This window comes from Numenius arquata, chromosome 4, assembly GCF_964106895.1.
Source record: "Numenius arquata chromosome 4, bNumArq3.hap1.1, whole genome shotgun sequence".
NCBI lineage: Eukaryota > Metazoa > Chordata > Aves > Charadriiformes > Scolopacidae > Numenius > Numenius arquata.
In genome coordinates, this window is record NC_133579.1 from 66,711,665 (window position 1) to 66,736,327 (window position 24,663).

Sequence of the window (24,663 nt, forward strand, 5' to 3'; positions counted from 1 at the left end):
TTTTATAAGTGTAAAAGTAGGGTTTATAGAGGTAAAATACTAAGAATTATTCATGGCATTTGTCTCTATAGTAAGATATTTAACTATAAATATAGTATAAATGCTGTTGTTAGGTTTACAAAGCTCTGTATCCTAAGGAGGAAAACTAGCTCTTGTCTAGTAAGTCGCGACTAGTACCCATCTCCTTTTCATCTGCTGGGAGTATATATTTCTGTATTTTTTCTCCTTACTCACCCTAGGGAGCATTTTTATCAAAATTATGTTTTAGAGAAACTCTGAAAGTATCTTACAAAAGCCTAAATATCTTCTGCAAACTGTATTTTGAAACAAGCAAATCATGCTCCCCTTTCAGGAAAACCACAGTTTACTAATACAAAATATTCTTGTGTTGGAATTATTGAGGCCTTCGAAGGAAGTCTGACGGAAGGTGCAGAGGGATGGCACGGGTGACTGCGATGAGCAATCTTTCTATATTTGCACTGGTGTGATGTTCCAGTGATGTTAGGGGCACTGTACTATTGGCAGAATTTATTTTTTTTTAATAGGACAAACTTCCTAAAATCTTGAATTTGTATAATTAGGCAGATCTCGTAAGGGCAGATATTAGTCTTTCGACTGAATTGTGATTAATGATATTTTACTTTCTTTCTGCAAATTTCTAATTTGGGAGAAGACCACCTTAGAACTGGGTTTGGTTGTGGGCTTTTGGTTTTGGTTTTGTTGGGATTTTTTTACCAGCTCATTAGGTTGATACCAAGCAAGAATTTACTGGATTATTCAGGAAATTAAGGAGCATTACCACCCCCCTGCTCCAAAATTAACCACCTGCAGAGCAGCAGGGATCTTCTGTCATATGACGCTGTTGCAGCTCTTCAGCTCTCCCATCTTGCTCACAGATGTCTGGTCTTGGTCAATCCCATTAAATGTGAGTGACTAGCACACTAATGGCACATAGCAGTCTGTAATTGAACTGTTTTCTGATCCTCGAATGAAAGATGTTTTACACTTTTCATATCTGAGGGTGGAATCCTGTCTTCACTAAACTTAGTGGCACAAGTCCCACTAAGAGGAAGCCGGATTTTGCTCCTCACATCTACATTCTCATTCTCATCTGCTGCTGAAATCCACTGATTAGTCCCACTGAAGGAAAGTCTTTATTTGTCTGCTGTGTCATAAGTATTCTTACTCATAATTAGTTCCATCTGTAAGGGGCAGCCTTTTATGTTAAGTGTGTTACTGTTTTGAAAATGAAGAGTCTGCTTGGTCTAATGCACAACATGAGCACACATGAGCTAAACAATGTGAAGACCACTGTTTCCTATGTCTACAACAAAATTTCAGGCACTTGACCAAAATGTTGATGACGTTCACTTTGGTAACATGTTCAAAAAGTTTTTAATTAGCCACATGGTATTAATTTATCTGTGGATAATATTTTACCTTGCTGTGGAATAGTTCTGTGTATTGGGCAAGTAGCTGATTAAAGGTTAATAATTCAAAGCAAAAGGTTAATAATTCAAAGTACCTTAATCAGTTAAGTATGTTGGAAAACCAGGACTTAGTGTTTTTTGTTCTGGACTCACTGCAAAATTTATCCACAACGTGTTGGTAATTACAAGCACAGTGAACATTAATAGTTGTTTCTATAAATGTCTGTGATTTCTTTGTGCAAAAAAGCTTTGACCTATATTAATACAAACTAACATTTACAAACCAATTTGAAATGCTTGAAGAAGGCTTCCAGTTTAACACAAAGCAAAATTCTCTTTTGCAACTTAACTAGCATGTTGGCTTTTTAGTCCTACATATTTGAGCTTTAGTTGTGATAAAGACTGATTTTTTAAGGAGGCCTTTACCTACTGGGCTGGTTTTAGGTGATCCACTTGCTGGTGAATGCCACTTAGCAACAGGCAATGCTCAGATTCTCGGAGTTCCCAACAGCCTTTTTCCACTTGTCTGTGGTCTGAGTATGTGACAGCATGGGCATATGAATAATTTGTTATGCTGGAAACTTGGAGTAGAAGCTGTCTTACTAGGGTAAAAAAAAACAGCTACAGATGCTTTATTATACTTATGGTTTGGTTTAAATTTATATTTTCAAGAATAGATAATTTTCAAATCTGTGGAAAGTGATTAGTTCAGCTTTTCTACAAGTATTTGGAATCTGCATCCTTTTGTTGGTCAGCTGTAGGCCAAAAGATACTTTTTTTTTCACAAGTTGGAATTAAGAGATATGGTACGAAAAGCATTTAAAAGTTTTGTCTTTTTCAGTTTGCTTTCTAAAATTCAGTCCTTTTCTATGTTACATCCAAGTCTGTCTTATTTTGGTTTTATTATAAAATCTCTTTAACTACCAAAAAAAAACCCCAAAACAAAACCCAAATTATTTAGGCATTCCACAACATTTTTATTTTATAGTAGGAATAAGTTAATTGGTGCAGCAAAACTTGGAAAAAAAAAGTCCGCCTCCAAATCCCAGCTTTCAGCTCCTAGCCCAAAATAAATCAACAGGCCCCCTGAAGCTGTACTTAAAGACCATAGTAATAAAGCTCTTAGAAACAATCCCACATAATACTGTGAATATTGGGGGAATAATTTCCCGTTCTTTCTTCCTGCTTCCTGCTGCATGTTTCCATTCTCTCTTTGTGACCAAGTTTATTGCAGTACCAGAGAAAAACTACTCTTCCCATATTTTTTCAGGTAGCCCAGGACTTTTTTTCAAGAATAATTATAATTGGCTTTTTTGGTTTTATAGGTGTTTTAGAGGTTTACATGCTTTAACATATAGAAGGCTGTAGGGCAGTATCGGCATAAAAAGGCGGGAGGGGGGCAATTTTCAACCAACTTCTTTAAACATTCTGCTTATTATATTCATGGCACTACCAGGATTCAAACGCTAATCCATGAAAAACATACAATGAGTTGAGAGATGTTGTTTGGTTTGATTTTTCCATCCTCTTACTTTGAATTAGTCTGCCTTTGCTACATTGTCAGGTAAATTAAAAGCATCCGCATTATTTCTTCTGTTTCTTATGGGAGTTTTTCATTAGCTCCCCAATCTTTTGTGCCAAGCTGTTTTTCTAGTTGGTGATTCTGTCCTCATTATCTTATTTGTTTTGTTTATACAAGCCGAATGAAAGAAAGAAAAATTAAGTCAAATGAGTTTTCAAGAATACACACTGTTTTTAAAATCTGCTTTTAGTCTTTCAGGATGTTTTTTCCTTTAGTTCCTTGTTCAGGTTGGATTTTTTAATGTAATAGTGGGATTGGAAACATGGAGATTCATCTTCAGTAATGAACAATTATTAACCTTATTATAGCTTTCTAAAAATATGTAAATTCCCACTCTTGGCTTTTGTATGTGGTTTCCGCTGATCGTTTTTCAACTTTTTATATAGAAAAAAGATACTTTTATATAGATAAAAGATACTTTAAGACGGTAGGAAGACAAAATACTTCTCACACTACTTAATTATTTTTAAAACAGGATACTACTATTTTGTGGTTGTAACTATAAAAGCTCATTTTTCCAGATGTACTTAATAAATATAGCTGTGCATATGAAGACTTTCTTGGCTAGAAACTGAGTACTTTTGTTTTCTAAACAGGTGTCTTAATGCATGTACCTACTGCAAAACTAAGCATGCCAGAGGAGATCTAGCAAGTTATCCAATTGAAGAACTAGTGGACAGAGCCAAGCAGTCTTTTCAAGGTAAGGAGTTTTATCCCTACAATAAAAGTCAGCCTCTGAAGTGTACCAAATCTTATTGATGGTGATGCAATATGGCCCTTAATTACCGTAATTGACGTTCTTAATAGTCGTAACTGTGTCTGGTGCTGCCTTTGCAGTAGAAAGCCATGCTTTCATTATGTTTTGTGCCACTGCACTGTTTACAAGATGTAGTCCTACCATGAGGAGTATTTCATTTTGATTTTAGGCTTGCTAAAATGAAGTTCCATGCAAGCATTTTGTTGTGATGATGGGGAAACTGTAATTTTTGGTCATTCTACTCTATCTCTGCTTTCTTAAAGGGAAGATGATAATTTTTTTCACTCAACAAATAAAATTAAATTTCATGAACCTACCTAGGGTTCTTGAAACCCTGTTTAAGGATACATTGCTTTTTCTGGTAATGGATTTCCTGGGGGAGTTCTGGGATGTTTGAGAGCCATACAAAGTTTATCAGCTCTTAAGAATGTTTGTAATCTCACATGGATCCAACCAAATACCAAAAGTTTTTCCTGCAGTACAATACTCTGTTCTGGTATCTGCCTAAAACCTTTGTACACCTGGTAGTTATGATAGCTTTATTGTACCTTTATATTTGTTCTTTATATGTAAATTTTGTCTGTGTTTCAAAAATACAAATTTCCAAATAATGCCAGTGTTTATTTCTGATGCAATCTCTGTGAAGGCACAGGTGTTGTGGTTTTTTGTGTTTGTGTGCCATGTTGAAGGATTAAATGTATATTTAAAAAATACTGAGGTAATTCAGGTATAACCTCTTCCTCCATCTTTGTATCAAATAATTTGAATCAAAAGTATAGCAATAAATACAACATGTGTCGCATCCTCTGTGTATGTACAAACAGTACGTGCATTGGATTTCACTTATGGATTTGAGTGTTGCAGCTGTTCTACTAAGTAGGTCTCCAGTGATTCAACACGTTTTTAAAACCATCCTTGTTTAGGGATCCTTAATGAACCTTATTTAGGTCAGTGATGAACTTGTGGCTGTTTATATCAGTAGCATGCAAGGAAGAATCCTTTTTCTCTAATCAAAGCCCACGTTCACAAATTCTACATTCTACGTTGTCCATACAGAAAGTTCTCACTTAAGATTTTAGATGTCTTGTTCTTTTGCTGTTGTTAGAAGCCAAGCTCCTCTCTTTTCTTCCATGAAGCTTGTTTATAATTGGCACAAAATTTCTCCTACCACTTAGGTTTGTACAATTAATGCTGTTGTTGCTGTGAATTGGATTGGCTGTTACGATAGGTAGGAATCCTGTCATGTCTCAGATTTCTTGTTTTAGTAGGACAAGTTTCTAAAACCTGTATGCATATTATGAAATGTTCAGTAACTGAAATACAAGATGTATAAATACACTGCTTGTTTTGGTGGAGAAGCAGTTCAGGAAACATGTTTCAGAAAGCGAAAAGTTTTCAATAGTACAAGACATGATTTTGAAATTGGTAAGTAGTCGCTGGGTAAGAGAAAAGCTGCCATTTGATGGTTATGGTTATTATTATGCAGTAATTACCAGACAAAGATAAATCCCTGGTGACAGCAAGATGTGTAAGTGGAAAAGGAACACAACATTCCTTTCATTTCATCCAGGTATAACTCTGAAGTACTTTTATATTATTAGTAGCATAAGAATAGTGTTATTCTGATAGCAGTATATAGCTGTTGAAATGTTCTAAAGAAACTTAGAAGAATTCAGCAAGGGAATATGACAAAGAGAAGATATGGGTAATACAGTCAGGATTATGGTCTTACTTAGGTTACCTATTCACACTTTATTTAGATTTATTGTATGTATGGAAAGAAAAAAAAAATCAGGCTGTCTGTAACTGTCCTGTTACAGTTGTATTTATGTGCCAGAAAGTCCATATAAAATTAACATAAAGATATATTTGCTTGATATAACCAGAAGGAAAACTTTTGAGTTTTGTTTGTCTTTGCAAACAGTAAATGTGAAATTTTGTAAAGTATTTTGAACTCCAAGTATTGTACATTTGGCTTGAAAAACTCAGTAATTCAATTCATCTGTTGTACTGTGGCCATTATTATAAATATTGACTCTTTCAAAATAACTTGATTTCTAATGGAAAAACTTGCCCTTAAGCTATTGTTTTGAAATTTCTTGAAGAAATCCTATGACGTGTCTCACAGCAGGCATCTCCAGGGATTTCTATTCTTGTTTGGCCTTACACTGGTACCTCTGTTAGAGGACATAAGGAAAGAAGCAAGTACTGAGTTGTTAAATGACAAGCTTTGCCTCCAGCTTTCACATGCTTAGGAATGAGCATGAAATAGTCAGATACTTAGTTTGCAGTGTATGGAGAATTTATTACTGCCAGCTCGCTGCAGCTGGGCTGCAGAAACTTCATCAATCTAGTGAAAGACTTAAGCAATTCAAAGTCATTATTAAAGTTCTTGCTGTGCTACTGAGCCACAATCTCTTCAACAATCGCTTCTGTTTTCTCGGAAGATGTGTTGCTGAAGCTGTAGTGAAAAATACAGAGAGGTACAGATGTGTGATGAAAAGTTTTTCCACCTTTGGAATTATTCATGGGAGAACTGATGTGTCTTAGAAGAACAGCAGCAAAACAGTGTGTGATGATTTTATATAACTGCATGAGCAAGTCATGTAAGAAAAGGGAGACTGAAGTAATTTGCAGTGTTTTGTCTGTATATATTCTTACAGTACACGACTTGATAGGCCCCAAAGGTGGAATATTTCAATTGTGGAACACACTGAAAATGAATTAAAAGAGCTGTGTTTGAGGATGTTTTGTTACAGGTCCTTACGTTTTAGCACAAAAAAGCTCTCTAAAATGCTTTATTCAGGTGATCATACTGTGACAAGATTGCAGTTGCCATCTAGAAACAGTATTTCTAGCAGCAGCATGTTGACAGAACAGGCTGTAGTGTTGTGATCAAATACTCCCAATTTCATAGAATCATAGAATGGTTAGAGTTGGAAGGGACCTTAAAGATCATCGAGTTCCAACCCCCCTGCCATGAGCAGGAACACCTCCACTAGACCAGGTTGCTCAAAGCCCCCCCCGTCCAGCCTGGCCTCGAACACCTCCAGGGATGGGGCAGCCACAACTTCCCCGGGGCAACCTGTTCCAGTGTCTCACCACCCTCACAGTGAATAATTTACCTTCAGGCACTGAAGAAATTTTCTTCAGGCGCTTCTGTACCGCAGCCTCTGGGTAGGATGGCTCCATGTAGGAAGTATTTCTAAGCTGTAGTATACACTGCATTACTCGGCTGCAACCCATTTCAAGTAGTCGGTGGACCAGTCTGGGACTGCTGATAAAACGATACATGATAATATGATATCTTTGTGGCAGGAGCTGTAAAGTGGTGTCTCACCGTCATCACTCTCTGATGTTTGTCTCCAAGATGACTTCAGATTTTTGAAACTCTTGGGCTTTTTAGTCAAAATTTAGCTCTGTGACTTTATTTACCTGCTGGCTTTTGAGAGTTTTGCATACTTTGTGTAGGTAAGTAGGCATTTATTTCAGGGTATTTTAGGGTCCAAACCTTTGTTTTTGGTCAGTTCTGTAAAGCAAAATTTAATATTCTGCTGAGAGTGGCAACTAGATGACAGCAGATGACAAAGCTGCAGTAATTTACATGCATGTTCAGATTATTTGTATAAGCATAAATTTGATTTAAATCAACTGATTAAAATGAGATGGCTGAAATCATTATGACTGAACAGATATCAGCCTGTATCTTGGACCCTTCCAACCTGTGAAATACACTTTTTTTTTCTTTTTGTATTTTATTTTAGTATCTTAAATTCAATATAATGTCCACACAAACTAAGTGTTGCAGGTTTCTAGTACATGCTGCATACTTTCATAACGCATTGGACGAGTGTTAAGGTGTACTGAAATTAAGTTTGTTCACATACTTTGTATGGGTTCAGGTCTCCTGTCTGACCTCTGTAGTAGTTTTGAAGTTACGACTGACATAACTTCAGTAATTCACAAAATTTCTTTAGCAAAATAATCTATCTGAAGTTGAAAGTAGACTATTGAGGTTTTCCCTTTTTTAACTTTAATGGGTTTTTTTCTGTAAATTTCAACTTTTAGTAAGTAGTTGTGTCTCTTTTTTTTTTTTTTTTTTTTTTTTTTACATGGACAGCCTTGTCAAATCCCTCTATATAGCAGACTTGTCTAAGACAGCAAGTAAAAGTATTGGGAAATATAGTAAAGTGGTCTTTGAGTAGAGAACAATGGTTCACTGTGAGGGTGTTTATGCGAAGAGGTTTTCTACAACTGATAGTACAGCACTTCCATTGTGTCATCAATTTAGTAGTATGTTTTTCTCAAAATTTGCTGTATCACATTCAGTGCTGTATTTTAGGGAATCGCATTGGCAGTTATGAGAGAGCTCTTTCTTCCCTTCCAAAAGCTACTTCACGTATAACAATGTGGTTTTGCTTAGTCTATGAAGTGGAAGGCTGGGGTAGCTGCCATTGATGAACAGTGTTCCAAGGAGATACAGAAGTTAAACAAGCCTGTGCTTTGAATGTTGGGTGGAGTGGTGTCCTGGGATAGCTTTGACTAAATTGCAAGACTTTAAAATGGATTTTTTTTTTTTTTTTTTAAATATGTTTTTAGTGACCATAAAAAGATATATAACCGATAATGCTACCTGGTGATTTGTAAACACTACATATTGTGAGAGACTTTCTGGGCCACCATAGTGCTTTATATTGCCAACATTTTTTGCTGCTTTAGCAAACTAAGTTAAAAATATAAATAGTTTTATGGAATTAGCTGTTATTTCATTCTAAACTAGAATGAAGATCTTCTGCATGCACCAGTACAAAATAATACTTCTTTAGCATTGCATGCCTCTTGCAGAAGGCAGGGAATATACTGCTATTAAAATATACACTGTATAATTGCTACTATATTAGCTTATTTCATGGTAGCAACAAGGGAGCTCAAATGAAAGTTAAGTCCTGTTGGGAAACATTGTTCTCGTATCCTCAAGCTATGTGGAACAATTACTTCTGGATGAATAATTGCAGTGGCAAAATAAAATTTATTTTTATTCCATTATTTGCATGATGGTTCACTGGCATGCATGGTGTTGAATTCTGAATAATGCTTCTGTTTAGGAAATCTTGGACAAAGTGTAGCATTTCAAAGCAGAGGAGCTATCTAAATGAAGATTCTGAATACTCTGAATCTCGTCTTTCATTAGTCGTCTTAAGCAATTATCCCTAATCTTGTAGATCTTGAAGTGTTGAGAGTTTAAAGGAGATTAATGTTAAATATTTCTCTCTCTCTAAAAGTATTACTGTAAACAGATGTTTATGTATAATGATAAGGATTGATTTTTATATAATGTGACTGGTTTCCAGAGCTTTTCAGATCACTGCAAGCTTTGCTAAGGATCTCTGGTTTTAGTAGTTCTGATGAAGTGCTGTCAAGACTTTCTGCTTTGTTCATTGATAACTGGGTTTCTTCCTGCACCACTACCAGGAAGCTCTCTCTATGTGTCTAAGGACAGATGCTAAGTATCGGCAATGTTTTTAGTTTCCCATGAGTTGGCAGAAGCAGTGCCAAATTAGGATGCTTAGGCTGTCTTCTTGGTAGTGGATTTGGTCTTTGAACATGCTGTGAGGGACTCCCAGATGGATACCTGGGCTGTGTACTCAGGGTCCTTCTAGGGAAGAAACTAAGACTGTAGAGAGAGGACTTGTTGTATGTGCAGGTCTCATCTTGATGCGAGATAGCCTGGTTTCAATACGGCCTTTGTTAATGATCTTAAGCATGCTCCAGGAAAGCTTTCTTAACTGATCTTAATTCCTTCGTTACTAATATTTTTGCCCTCCTAGTGTCAATGTTACCTCAAATAAATATACGTATCTGTTAAACCCACAGTGATAATTTTCTTTTTTAGCCTAGCAGCATTATCAGAAGTCAAGCATTTTCTTGTGCTTCTTTGTCCTAAATTTTATTCACCAATTTCTGCAACAGTCCCAGAAGAAAACTAATTCTTCTTCCATACTAGCCATGTGATGAAGAGACTTTGTTGAGAAACCTGTTGGATAACAAGTTAAATAAAAAAAAAAAAGTGCACTGATGTTACCTATTGATACCTGGGAACTGGGTTTCCATTGTTCATATAAGTTCAAATCTTGCCAATGTGAAAACTGATACTTGGTGTTGATTTTGTGGCTGTTAATTAATTTCTGCTGGAGTTATGCTTGAAAATTCTTGGCAACTCCTTGAAATTGAGTCTGTGCTGTATGGGTCAAACACATAGTCAAAGACTATGACTGTTGTAAGGATAGAATGGAGTGTGCTTTGTGTAGGAAAGGGGAAGAAAACCTCTTTATTATATATATCTTGTTACATACCAAGAAAAACTTAACTATATCATGTCAATGGCAGACAACTAATCAATTAGTTGAATTAGATGGACATGTCTTTTAGAAGTGTTGTTTTGTTGTTTGTTTTCTTTTTGAAATTCAATGGTCATTTGGCAAGATTAGGAAATCTGCTTTGTATAGAACTCAAATATGTTTGCTTGGTTGTTCTCAGAATAAAAGGGCTTGTTTCATTTTGGATTGAATTAAATATTTGGATCTACTTAAATGTTTTGTTTGGTTTGCAAAGTATCCCTTGGCTTTCAAAATATAGCTCAGTTCTGAAACCACATATAGCACTTGCGAATGGGGTGATTTTTTTATAATTTTTTTTTTTTTTAAAGGGAATGGTTTACTGTGGAAAATGTTTACACTGAAACATTTCACTCTCGGTCTATGTGAAATATTCCATGATTTTGAAATTCTGTTAAATTTTTAAAATTTTATTTCCTTTTGAAAGTTTGATAGTTTCAATACAGAAATTATGCTTGTTCCCCAAAAGCTGTGAGCTAAAGTGTGGCAAGCGTCTGTTTCTGTTCATCAAAAAAAGCTTTAGAAAAGCAAAATTTTTAGTATTATTTACCAGTCATTCCCCAAGGCAGCATAACAAAAAGTTGAGTATAAGATTAAGAAAGTTGAGCTTAAGGCACTTTTCCATGCTGTGTCCTTTATAGCAGGAATGGAAGCAAAGATAAAGGCAGATTTTACCTGTAAATGCAAACCTTGTCTTGTTCTTTTTTTACTGCTTTAGCCACTCTAAAGAAAGCTTGAGAGTGAGAAAGTGAATGTTAGTACATTTTGAACACCTCCAAAAGGGCTTGCAAAAGCCAAACAAAATTTTCTTGTAAGGTGAATGGAAGGAAGAAGCATAAAACTGTGCTGCTGGTTGGCTGTTTCTTGAGTTCTCCCATACTTAAGTCACACTATGCATTACCCAATAAAAACTTCCAAAGGAAAAAGCCCCCATACTTAATATCTAACACAAAATGATATGTTGAAGGTGTAGCATATACTGGCTTTGAGTTACTCTCTTTTCACAGCAAGAATGACCTTGTAAGAATATAAAGTCCATGCCTATTATAATTGGTTTTAAGCTTTCTTATGGAATTATTTTCTATCAGAATATCAAATTCTCAAAATGCTGAATTTTTGACAGTAATGTATTGAATTCAACAGCAAAGTTTAGAGAAAAAGCTAAAAGTGTTCCTTTTAGCATTGTATAATGTAATTCTTGAATCTTCTTTTCTAAATGCTTTTGCCTCTGTATTTTCTGATTTATAGAATCAATTTTGTGACGTCTAGATTATAATGTGTAAGACAGAAAAATTTTATATGGAAATAATTTCTAACAAACTCCTTAGCCTTAAAAAACCCCAAACCCAACCCCCATACCATTTTTAAAATCCTTTCCAATTGAATTTTTTGGGAGAGCAGAATTTTCCATATCACTCATAAACTTGGTTCATACCCAGCTTTACTATGCATAGTGTTTTCTTATGTTGGGTTATTTATTTATTTATTTTGGAGTGACAAAGGAGAATGGTGACAGTGTTTTTCTAAGATAAACCTTTTCTCTCAGCCTTTTTACTGACTTCTAGGAAAAGTAGGGTTTATTCTAATATTGTTCCTGAAGTATAATTTGAAGTTGCATTCCAGGGAGCTTGGACTGTTGTATTTGAGACCCTTTGATAAACAACTTCTCTTCATTCTTTTGTGCTTTTTGGCTGTAGCTAAAGAGCTAGGTTTTTGTTGTTGTTAAGTTTATTAAAATTCTTTCTGTATTGTCTTTTCTGCCTTATGAATGTTTTTAAGTTTTTCCTGCTGACTTTGCTAATGCACAGAATACTTAGGCCAAGATAAATATTTTGGTACCAGCTTGTCATTTCTATGGGATAGAGTAATGAACTGGCTTTTTGTGGCCCCATGTAATCTTTTCTAATAATCCTGAAAGAAAAAGGTATAATTATATTCCATCAGTAGTGATTAGAAACAATGTCTTTAGGTATGTAAAAACTGCTGTGTAACAGATATTTAAACACATATAACTAACATCATATAGCAAAGAGAGACTTAAAAGGATAAAAAGATGCCTTTTCAGTAGTAAATTACACTATTGTAGATATTTTCAAGCTTCATTTAAGTAAAAAAAAAATTAGAAGTCCAGTGAGCTTTCCTCTTGGCTCAGAAAGAAATTCCCTATCATATTTTTGGTACGTGTTTCTTTTATACTGTCAAATTAACCAACATGTTACAGTTGTTTCTGTTGTCTTGAGCGTATCTGGTTGCATAAAAGGTTTCTTTGCATAATTTTAAATTTTAGTTTAGAAATGCAGGGGCAGTTGAATTAAATTATTGGCGTCTAGCTTTTTTCCTCATTGCTCTCCAGCTTCCTGAGGAGGGGAAGGGGAGAGGAAGGTGCTGATCGCTTCTTCCTGGGATCCAGTACCAGGACATGTGGGATTGGCTCAAAATGGCGTCCCTCAGAGGAAGTTCAGACTTGATGTGAGGAAACATTTCTTTATTGAGAGGATACTCAAACCCTGGAACAGGCTTCCTAGAGAGGTGGTCAATGTTGATGCTGGTCAACATTCATTGACCTATGCCGGTCAGTGTTGAAGAGGCACTTGGACAACGCCCTTAATAACATGCCTTAACCTCTGGTCAGCCCCAAAGTCAGCCTCTGGAGTCCAGGCAGTTGGACTCCATCATTGTTGTAGGTTACTTCCAACTCAACTCTTTCATTCAATTAGGTTCTCTTCTTCTTCTTCCCTCCGTATTTCCTTATCAGTACATGCTGAGGAAGTTTTTGGTGACATTTCTTCCCAGCCCTGCGCTAGCAGAAGGGATCGAATGCATTATCATGTCCCATCCTAGGCATTGGCTCGGTCACTTTGTGGGAAGGAGGCATCTACCTTCTGATGGGGGTGAGAGCTGTGGATCATCTCAAGAGTATTTGACCACCTGACTAGATTTGCAAAAAGCATGTGTGAACTACAGTTTTTGAAGGTCTTCTGTGTTCATCTAGTTTAGCTGCGTTTCCACAGGATGGCAAAACCCCCACATCTCTGACACTAGCAAGGCTCAAAGATCAAGCCCTCAGTTTGAAGCAGGAAGTGCTCTGGAACTAAATGGTTGCAAACCTTTTTGAGGTGAGCAATACCTGTTCATTTCCCCATGAATTTCTTTGTCTCCATGTACTTTGAGAAATGCCTGAGCTGTTTTGCTTGGAAAAAACATGCTAAAACAAAGGAGCCAGAGAACAACAGTACTCCATCAGAGCAAAGGACCATCTGGCCCAGTACTCTATCTCCAGAGTGGCCAACCATAAATGTCTGAAGAAGAGCATATGAGCAGTGCAGGTCTACTTCTGTCAAGGGGATGCTCATGAGCTTCAACGGCTGGAACGGGCCTCCCCTCGGACTCCCACCATCTCCACCAAGGGCCCAGGGAATGTGGTGTCTCAGCTCAGCTAGGGGCCTTTGGTCCCTGCCTGAGCGATGTTGTAGGTGTGCCTGTCTCTGACCCTCTCTCCTGGACGGGCCTGAGACCTGCACTGCAGAGACCTGCTCTCCTGGATGGAGCCCTCAGACCTAGGTCATAGCTTGTCATGCAGAACCATATACATAACATAGCATAACCTATTCTATTCTCCACCTTCCAAGCACAGGCTGTTTTTTGACAAGCAAGAACCCCTGGAAAAACAGAGCCAAGGAAGAAGGGAGCTCGCTTCTGGTATGAACTTGCAATGACAAAGAGAGCTGGAATGAGACAGGGCACAAGTAGCACCTTGGAGGTACAAAAGCAGCAGGGAAGAACCTCACCAAAATGGCCCAGAGGAGCTGGGAGAAGGGGCTGTGCTCACTGCTACAGAGAACAAGAAGTAACCCCTGGGGGCCACCCTGGGAGTCTAGAAAGCTTCCTCCCCCCGCATGCAGGGCACCAGGGCCACCTTCGTGGAGCAGGAGCAGCAGGCACCTGGCCAAAATGGCCCAAAGGAGCCCTGGCAAGGGGTTGTGCTCAGCGCTGCAGAGGAAGGCAAAAAAACCCAGAGACACTTGCTATCCCACTGTGAGGGGAAAAAAAGCCTTCCTCCCCCTCAGCTGCTGCAGGGCACGGAAGGCCATCTTTGTGGTGCATGAGCAGCAGGCAGGAATCTAGCCAAAAGGGACCAGAGGAGCCCTGACAAGTGGTCATGCTCAATGCTGCAGAGGAAGGTAAAAAACCCCCAGGAACCGGTGCCAATCTGCCCCGGGGGAAAATTCCTTCCTGACCCCGGTGCTGGCGATCGGCTATTCCCTGAGCATGTGAGCAAGACCTGCATCCTAGAAAGCATCCCTGAGGAAAGGGACTTGGGGGTGCTGATTGACGAGAAGCTGGACATGAGCAGGCAATGTGCTCTCGCAGCCCAAAAGGCCAATCACATCCTGGGCTGCATCAAAAGAAGTGTTGCCAGCAGATCCAGAGAGGTGATTCTGCCACTTTACTCTGCTCTGGTGAGACCTCACCTGGGGTACTGTGTGCAGGTCTGGAGCCCTCAATATAGAAAGGACATGGACCTGATGGAGTGGGTCCAGAGGAGGGCCACCAAAATGATCAGGGGGCTGGAGCACCTCTCCTATGAGGACAGACTGAGGGAGCTGGGGTTGTTTAGCTTGGAGAAGAGGAGGCTCCAGGGAGACCTCATAGCGGCCTTCCAGTACCTGAGGGGGGCCTACAGGAAGGCTGGGGAGGGTCTGTTTACAAAGGCCTGCAGTGACAGGACGAGGGGCAATGGTTTTAAGTTGGAGAAGGGGAGATTTAGATTGGATATTAGGAAAAAATTCTTTACCATGAGGGTGGTGGAACACTGGAACAGGTTGCCCAGGGAGGTGGTTGAGGCCCCTTCTCTTGAGATATTCAAGGTGAAGCTCGACGAGGCCCTGGGCAACCTGGTCTAGTTGGGGGTGTCCCTGCTGACTGCGGGGAGGTCGGGCTAGATGACCTTTGGAGGTCCCTTCCGGCCTGGACCAATCTATGAATCTATGAATCCTTGTCCCACAGGCTGGTCATGCCTCCCAGGAGAAGCCCAAGCCCTATTCTCTCTCAGCCTGGAGCCATCTCAGGGCCTTCTGACAGTGGCCAAATGCCCCTGGCCTGATGGACCTTGCGGGTAAGAATCCTTCCCATACCTGGCAGGACACCAGTGTGTTCTCCAAAGCGCTGAGATCCTTGGCAACATCTCTGCATCCCATTTCTTACAGCTGTTTTCACTGGCTCTGCAGGGAATGAGGATGGTGAGCTCTGCAGTGCTCCTCAAGAAGGCATTCCCTTGGTCTGGCCACTGCTCTTGCACTGAAAAGGCCCAGTAGCCTCAAGCTCCTCCTGCTGTTGCTGTTTTTTCTCATCTCCAGCAGCCTCCTCCAGCCTCTGGTCTTCCTTTCTCAACCCCCTCCAAGCAATTCTACCAGCTCCTCAAGGACTTCCTCTCGCATGTCTGCAGGCTGCCCCCAGGCCAGCTCTGTCCCAAGGGAAGATGCCCCGTTTATCCTCCCCCGGGACATTGTGACTGCTGCGTTGCCGGGTGGTGGCACTGTGGCATAGGGGTGATGGGGCCCCCCATGTCCAGCCCTGCCCACTGCCCCTCTGCCCAGCATCCTTCAGAGGAAGGCCTTTGGGCTGCTGGCCCCGAGGCAGTCCCTGTGTCCAGGGGGATGACCCTTGATGGCCATGCACTGTGCACAGCTGCTGGGTGTCCCTGACGTCCTCTGCCACTCAGTTCTCATGGACAAACCTAGGTCTGTCGCTCTTCTCTCAGGCCAGGGCAGAAACCAACCCTGCAGCCCAGAGACCATCCCTATTAGCTGTCCCCTCTCTGCACCAGAGCCAGCATCCATGAGGTCATGGAGTGAGGGGGGCCAGGGACTTGATCTGCCTGGACACAAACCCTTTTCTGGAGGCACAAGGGGGGTGATTTTGGCAGCCACATCCTGGCGGAAAGCCTAAGTATAACCAGAGCCATGGGTTGGGTTGGATGGTGCCAATAGACTGACGTGGAAATAACACAGGCTTTGAAAAGGGAGAAGATGTTACACTGGTGTGGTGGAGAAGTTGGGCATTTTCAGACCTAGAACATTTGGATCTGTGCCCAAAGCACAGCCAGACAAATGATGACTCAAATGATGACTCTTCCAAGCTGTGAAAATAACCCGTTGCTGCCATCACCGTGACATCTCATTTTCCCATTGAAACCGAGCTGTGCAGTTGGCCATGTTTATACAGGATATGAAACATGCTTCAGCCACAGGGTAAAGCTTTCGGAGCTCATTGGTGACTTCAATGTTTCTGAGAGCTATTTGCCTACCTCACTCTGTGGGAAGATGTTCAGATCTTATCTGAAAGCATGGGACATCTCTTTTTCCTTTAGTATTTATTCTTCCAGAAAGAGGAAGGAAGGTACTATTCTTGTAATTTTGTACATTGGTGCCAAAATTGGTATGTACATTCAGACAATGTAAGTAAGGGCATTTCTGCTGTATACATTCATCTAGTTGTGGTGATGCCAGAGATGAAAGACAGGGTTCGCTTCCTTCTGCATGAACTCTGCAGAGACATAGAGAGCATGCATGATTCCCTCACCATTCCTTAGGAATGCACCAAGGGACATTTGCTACTGTACTGTTGAAGGTGAGGTCTTCCTCTTAGAAAGAAGTACTGAATTGGTTTATGTTCTTGACCATCTTTGTTCTTGCACTTTAGTAGCTCTTTTCCTTCTTTGGCTGTAATCCTTGCTACCTTTCTGGAAAGTGATGGCAGCCCTCTCAGCCTTTGTCTTGCTCCTTCTAGTCATCTTCTTCTATAGACCTTCCGTGCCCCTAATCATCTGTTTAGTCTTTGTCTGCCTTCACCCCAGACAGATTTTTATCTTTCTTGAACATGAGGAATTAGAAATACCTGTAATGAGTTTTTACCAGGGCTTTGCACATTTCTTGCCTTTTTTACAGAAGTTTCTTGCCTTTTTTACAGAAGTTTCTTGCCTTTTTTACAGAAGTTTCTTGCCTTTTTTACAGAAGTATCTTGCCTTTTTTACAGAAGTATCTTGCCTGATACAGAAGTATCTTGCCTGATACAGAAGTATCTTGCCTGATACAGAAGTATCTTGCCTGATACAGAAGTATCTTGCCTGATACAGAAGTATCTTGCCTGATACAGAAGTATCTTGCCTGATACAGAAGAATGCATTTGCCCGTATCACATTGGTGGCTCATAGTCACCCTGTGATCTACTCATGCCTCCAGGAATACTAGTCTACTCCCATGTTTCCAAACTGGAACAGAAAGTCATGGAGCTCCACTTGACGTTTTGGTACCCTCTTCCAACTCTGCAGTTGTTCATGCGTGGTTTATTGATGTGGGGACTGTCTATCTCTTCTGTCAGAGCTTCAGCTGGTATGGAGTATGAAAAGGCAACTGACTCTCTTTTAAGAGTCCCCACACACCTGGAAGAGAGCTGCAAAGGACTGAGGATTTTGGGTTTTATATGCCTGCATGAAACCACTTGAGAATGTCCATGCGATGGAATTACTGATGACGTTATTCAGATACAAAGGAACTTCATTGTTTGTTTGTTTTTTTTAATTGATAAAAGAAACTATGCCAAACACTTTCCTAGCACACACTTCGTAATTTGTTTGCAAAACTGGTGCAGTTAGTGCAGAAAGCTGCCAGCGTATGTCTATTCAGTTAAAGAATCTCATCATTTCAATGCAAGTTCAGTGGGAAGAGACAACAGGCCCTTGCATGTGCCCAAATGTGGATCTGGTGGATCGGCAGGCAGGGTGAGGCTAGAGACTAATTCTGTTGCCAGGAGCGCCCCCTATCCAGAAAGCTCTTAGGAAGAAGACAGTCATTAAAGGAGCAAGGATAGTTATTCTAGTTTACTACATTCTGAACTTATACATTAGAACACCTGAGTAGCGATCTGTGCTAGTTCCTTTTACATGTGGGGAAAACATTAATTCTAGTGCATAGTTACGGAAATTTTTAGGCAATTTTGGTTCAAGACAGAAAGTCATACATATTCTATTGGATGATTGAGCTGGAGTGTTTCTTTTGGTCTGAGCAAAGGTGTTTCTCCTCCGGTCTCCTCCAGAATTTTTCAAAACTGCATTGCAGCAGTGAGTTTCCCCCAGTTTCAGATGTATTTTCGCAATAATGCACCTTCTATTTACACCTTTTCTTTAAGTTTCTCTTTTGTATTTTCTCATTAGTCTTGAAAGATGATGGTATATTTACATTCCTGTTTGCTGTATGGTGACTGAGTTTTCAGTTCCATGTATTCCTGCACCTAGCTTTAGTGGAGAGATAATTTCCTCAATTCATTTCATTATGACCTTTGATTAGTGTTAAAATATATCTATGTGTTTCTTATTTTATTAAAAATACTAATAAACTCCTTTATTTTATTAAAAATAATTACATTTAGAAAAATCATTGCTTCTCCGCATGTTTTCATGTTGTTTTGCTTGATTTTATTGTTCTTTTGCAGTTAGATTTGAAGTCTCCTCCTGAGATGGCCAGACGTGAACTGACGGATGTAAACACCATGTAGCCATCCTTGTGCTTTGTGGTGTGTTATATAAATAGTGAGTCCACTGCTGTCAGAAAGCTTCAAACCTCTATTGAAAGCGCTGCATAGGTGATAGACTCATGCAGAATAAATTTAGTGGCTTTTAGGATCTTTTGCCAAAGACTGATTGCTCTGCAGTGCACTTGTGGTATGTTTGATGTTGCCATAAAAATATTAAACATACTGATCATCTTGGTGCCCTGTGGCTACAAAGGATTCTGGGATTCACAACATGCCACTGTTTTTCACAGAAATGCTATGAATTAGCAGAAGGCTCAGATTTAGTTTAAAATGTTGTGAATATTATCATTAAGGGTGTAGATCATGGCATCTTCTAATTTTATAGTTGCCAAGAACTTTCAGTTATATAATCTTGCTTCAGTTTCTCTGTAACTCTGTCAAACTTTAGTTGATACTTCCAGTTAAAATCATCTATTTGCAAGAATTACATTACAGGAAAGATGTTATTCTAGACAAGTTTAGAAAAAAGGAAAACTTTTCTTATTGAGAGGTTATGGAGGCCTTCATGTGGTAGTGTGGTAGATACTTTGCCTCAGGTGACCCTTTTGGGTTTTTTTGTTGTTTTGGTTTTTGTTTTGTTTACTTTAGTACTTGGTTCAAGTGGGGTTTGTGGAGACTTGGTAGATTTTGGCTGGTTTTGTAGGCATACTCCATACCTTAGGCTGATTTCATGCGTTATAGTTGTTTTTTTTTCCCTTATTGCCAGGTCTGCTGACATACTCGGCGTCAGAGATGAGGAAGGGAAACCTCTTTCTCTTTTGCTCCATGTGTTAATGCTGCCTTCTGGTATTGGTAGAGATCTTAGTCCAGTCAATCTGCTTAATTGTCCATGTTGCAGCTTCATATAACAAACATGCCATAACAGTTAATTTGCCAAATAATCTTATCCATGATACACTTAAGACACAAATGAATCACACTAGATACACTAGATTTTGCAAGTGTGCAGTGTAATGTGCAAAACTTCAACTGGGCCCTTCCCTTGCAAGGAAAAGCACTTAGGCACTGTTTAAGGTTTGTATCATTGGGATTCTACTGTTTTAAGTACTGTGTGCCTTTAAAAAAAAAAAAAATAAAAAGAGGTGGCCCCAATGAGCTTATGATGTTGTGATGTAAACAACTGAAGAGAAATACAGAAGAATAATACATGGTTGCATTCAGGATAATCATAGAATGGTTCGGGTTGGAAGGGTCCTTAAAGATCATCTATTCCAACCCCCCTGCCATGGGTAGGGACACCTCCCACTAGACCAGGTTGCTCAAATCTCCATCCAGCCTGGCCTTGAAGACCTCCATGGTCGGGGAAGTAATAAGAAGTTGTTCACCATATTTAATACCGAAATGTCGTCCAGGGTCTTGTATGGGATGACAGAGGAAAGATTGTTAGTTAGGAGAGACTGGAAGAAAGACAGTGCAGTAACAAGGAAGGGTCATTCATCTGGGGAGGAGCTCTCACCCCCCCCACAACTGGCAAAAATTCATGTTCCCCTACAGATTTTCATCTCTATGTGCTGGCTTGTGTTTCTGAAAGCAGTAATTTCTCCTCTATGGGGATTATTATAATAAATTTGAATAGCTTTAAATGGATTCCTTGGATGCTTTGGAATGTTGTTTATGTCACGGTTTTCTGTTCCAAAATATAAAGCCCATTAATGCTGTAATATGAAAGAAAATGCATATCTTCTGAAAATCCAGACAATTTTTGGTTTAGGATGCTGTCGTCTTTTTAAGTTGTCGTCAGAGGCACATAGGTGACGTGCCAGATACATTGACAGTGTTGCCAAAATTTCTCATAGCATGACCAGATTATTTTTTTTTGTCTCCATCAAACCTAGTCCAGTAGTGTTGCTTTTTTATAAAGTGTCTGTCTGTGTATGGGTTGTTGTAGCTTACAGTGTTGGAAAGAATAATATAAATTGTATGTGAATGCTTATTTTACATGCCTGACTAAGACTCCTACAGACAACAAGACTCCACTAAACTCTTAGCATTGGCAGTTTAAAGAAGCAGGGAAGCCTGTTTAACAAAGGTTGCATTTTTTTTTTTCTGTAGCAGAAGAAAAAGCAAGTTTGGGTCACGTTTTCTCTGTATAATTCAGTCTCCTCGTTCCTTTTTATTTTCCTCCTCAAATATTTGCATTTGTGCTGTTTAAATTCTTGAATGACAAAAAATCTGTTTAATTTTTCATTTTTTATGAAAAAAGGTGCATTTTATTTTTGTTTGAAGTAAAAGTTTAATACAAAAGAGCCAAAGCAGAGATGTATGCATTTAAAAATACTACTTGATCTTCTGCCTTAGGCTATAGTTTCAGATGTGCTTTAAGCCAACACTGCAACTAAAAGGAGTATTTCTTTGCCATTTCCCCACCACCACCACCTTTTTTTTTTTTCCCCATCCTTTCCTCAAGCCACGTGCTTTCTTGGTTCGCCAGTCCAGTTTTTGGTCTACTTCAGGACCACAAAAACACTTGGGTTAGCACAATGGGGAAAAAGCCGTGTGTCTAGTGTAAGGAGTAAGCAACTGAGGACAATGCAAGACAGGACTGATTCTCTTATCAGCAGCTTGATGCCGCCTGAAAAGTGCGAGAGAAACTGGACTGAGAGAATGATCTTGATTTCTGGGAAAGGCTGTGGAGTTGTGCAGATATCCGCTTGTAAATCATATGTTCCTGCATGTACCTTTGTGATTAGAGGTGGTGAAATGTGTCATTCTAGTTTCATTGAAATTTTTTGGTTTTTTTCAGAATATAATTTTGTTGTGGTTTAAGATGAAATGTCTGCAAAATCGAAAGATGGAAGGAGACTATTTATTCATGTGTTTTTAGAAACCTTGAAGTGTGATAGTGAGTGATATAATTTGAATCTTCCTAGATACTGATGTTATTGAAGTACCACAATTCTGCAGTGTCCCAATAGTACTAGACCTTCAGGGCAAGGGACTGGAAGGCTCTCAGGAAAATGAGAAGTAGTGATCTGCCCAAACTCTTCTCTCTCACCATTGAGCTGCTATTTCCTACACAAGCTTATCTAGCTTGTGGGTTAAGAAATGGCCCTACAAAACTTCACTTAACACTGGACATACTGGGGTGTCTTCTCTCATTTTCTGAGGGCATGAGATACCTCTTCCAGCTTAACTCTTTCCTTCAGCAACTTACTAGGAGATCCACAGATTTCCATCAGCCCCATGTGCAATGTGACGCTAATGAGAAGGGATGATCACTAAGGAGGGGGCAAGCAGAGTTCATCTCCAACCCTTCTGAAGTCTAAAGCAGAATTTTTCAGATACTGTGGGAAGGGGAGAAGAGAGAGTTATAACCACTTTAGACTAGATTTGACTGCTCAAGGCAGAGGAAGGCAAGGCACGTGAGTACTGTTTAGGGGTAATTTACTCATTTGGGTATTACTTGATAATTGCATATATTAGATTTTCAGTTATACCATGGTAGCAGTTCATTGTTGATAATTGCTTTATAGCTCTGAGGAACATTGATGTGATTCCTAGTGTGATCTTAAAACGTTTGCTAAAGATAGAGTGCCCTTGTATGGTCCCAGAGAGTGAATGGGACTAGAGTTTGGGAACCTCCACGTTCCAGGATGGTAATACTTCAGTGTTCCCCGAGCTGGTCTCAAAATCTGGATGTTTTTGAGGCAGATGTCTCCTCATGGAAGCAGCAGCTGGGCAGCCCAAAATGCTGCTTAGTGTAGAAGATTTGGTGGGAGAAACTCTTTATGTCAAGATGTCCCAAAATAGCAGATCTGGAATCCACATTCAAGTTATTCAGCTGTCAGGTTGTAGAAAGAGAGCTGAGAGGAACATACAGCCCGATTACAGGTCCAGACTTAAGGGCTTTTACAATGGGACTTCTCAGAGCTGATGAAATTGAAGTTCAAATGCGAGTCACCTGTGTCTTTCTGAAAAAACTTATTTGAGGTTCATTCTCAGTGCAAAGGTGCTGGGTGCAAAGGAAAGCTCATACACCTGGTGCAAGTGAGAGGGTGATGACCAGGTGCGAGTTGTTCTTGCAGAGGTAGGAATACACATTCTAGCTGCGTTTGTCTTCTTGCTGTTTAATACTGTTAGTAATTTTATCATTATAAATAATATCTTAAAGTTACTTTTGAATCATGTTGTTAAATATTGTATTGTAAGAATTTAAATTCTTAGAGGAAATGTAATTACTATCCATAGCTGTATCTTTTTAGAACAAAGGGTAGGCATTAAGGCTACTGTTGTGTTAAAAATCTCACAAATGCAAATTGGTGGTTAGTTATCATGGTTTAATTTGAGCTCACCCTATTGCCAATATATTTTCATTGCAGTTTTTCAGTTTGAGCTTCTGCTTAGATTATAGATGGTAGAGTTTTTACTTCTTTTAAAGTGTTTTCAGCCAGGTTTGTGTTGCTTCCACTTCCGTTGTGAATTGTAATTCCTTGAAAATGCAATTCAATTTAGTAGACCTGTGGAGGAAAGGACTAAAAAGCTTGTAGTATTTATGTTTGGCAATGAAATGCATGAAGAATCTTCATCTGTTTTAATAGAAAGTTGGGCTGGCCTAGGACTTCCTCAGAAGAGTTATTTGATCTGATGTTTGCTTTAAAATGGCTTTTAGAAAAACTTGTTTGTTTTATGCCAAAGTAGAGTGTGATGTATTCTTTCCATGCTTACTCAGTGAAACAGCAGCAGAAGAAAGCTGGATAGGATTGCTTGTTTGTTAATTTTATTTATAAATGTCTTTTTATTAAGTTTGCGTTATTGGAAATGGAGTGTAAAACATGAGGCTTAGTAATGCCACAGCCGGTACTTGCAGTCTTTACCAGACAGATTAAGTTGGTTTTATGTGTATTTAGTGTTGAATTTAAAAGCAGTTCAAATTAAAGCACAGTGTATCTTTTGCATTGATCTTACTTTCAGGTAAAAAATACGTATCTTTAATTTTGTTTGAAAAATAAAAGGCTGGTTTAATGTGCTTCTTAGTGACAGAGGTATTGAAATTTTTTCACTTTTTTTTTTTTTTTTTTCAGTCCTTGGAAGTATTTGTCCAGCTATGGGAACTTGTGTTTCTTTGTTGGTAATACTTGTTGTGCTCCTGTATTTACTGCTGGTTTTGTAAAACCTGGACTAGAAATATTTTCAAAACATGATAAGACTATTATCACAGCTAATCTCACATATTATCCATCATTCAGGTACCTGAGGCTTTCCATCTCTCCTGTGAAAATATCACAAGCCATTCCTACTATAAAACAGATATAGTAACCGGAATCCAAATTGTTAATTTAACAAATCAGGTGCACTGTGTTGCATCAGCCACTTACCAAGTACAGTGTAGGTTATCGTTATTATGTCCAAGTAGTATCCTCCTGGATAGTTTTGGCTTTTGGAGGAACAAGTGCTAGTATTCTGTGGCACTGAAACGTCCGACTCGCAAGAATATCGCAAGGTGTTATCTTCTGCTATCTTTTATTTCTTTGCTGTGAGGATGAGAAGAGCACTACTTTCCTTCAGAGTAAGAGTTTTAACAGAACGTGCAGTTTGCACACTACCTTTCTGCATTTCTCTTTGTGAGTTAGATGAGTCATGTCACACATGTCCCACTATCCCTTCCACCACGAGGTGACCAGTGTGTGTTAACTACTTCTTAAAATGAAGAGTAATGTTGGATATCGAAGTTTCAAGGCATTAAGTGAAACTAGCAAAGGGTAGGTTCAGAGCAAATTAGAATGGGATTCTTAATCTTACAATGTGGTTAAAGCTGAGAAACTCTCTAGCATGGGACAGTGAAAGTTTACATGTTTTGAAGAGATAGGACAGATACATGGAAGATTAATCCGTTTTCTTTAAATAGAAACAAGTCTTACAGGGAGAGTTGCAGTTTGCTGAATACTCAGCAAATACTTTATGCTGCCT

The 24,663-nt window shown here is 39.1% G+C and overlaps 1 protein-coding gene across 2 annotated transcripts in view; it reads left to right on the forward strand.

Annotated features, from left to right (window-relative positions):
- Positions 1-24,663, forward strand: part of CDKAL1 (CDKAL1 threonylcarbamoyladenosine tRNA methylthiotransferase) — a 424,960-nt gene that overhangs the window by 183,951 nt on the left and 216,346 nt on the right. For both annotated transcript variants that reach the window (XM_074146151.1, XM_074146152.1), the window contains exon 9: positions 3,609-3,712. In XM_074146151.1, the coding sequence (XP_074002252.1) occupies positions 3,609-3,712 (104 nt within the window). The remainder of the gene's footprint in view (positions 1-3,608; positions 3,713-24,663) is intronic.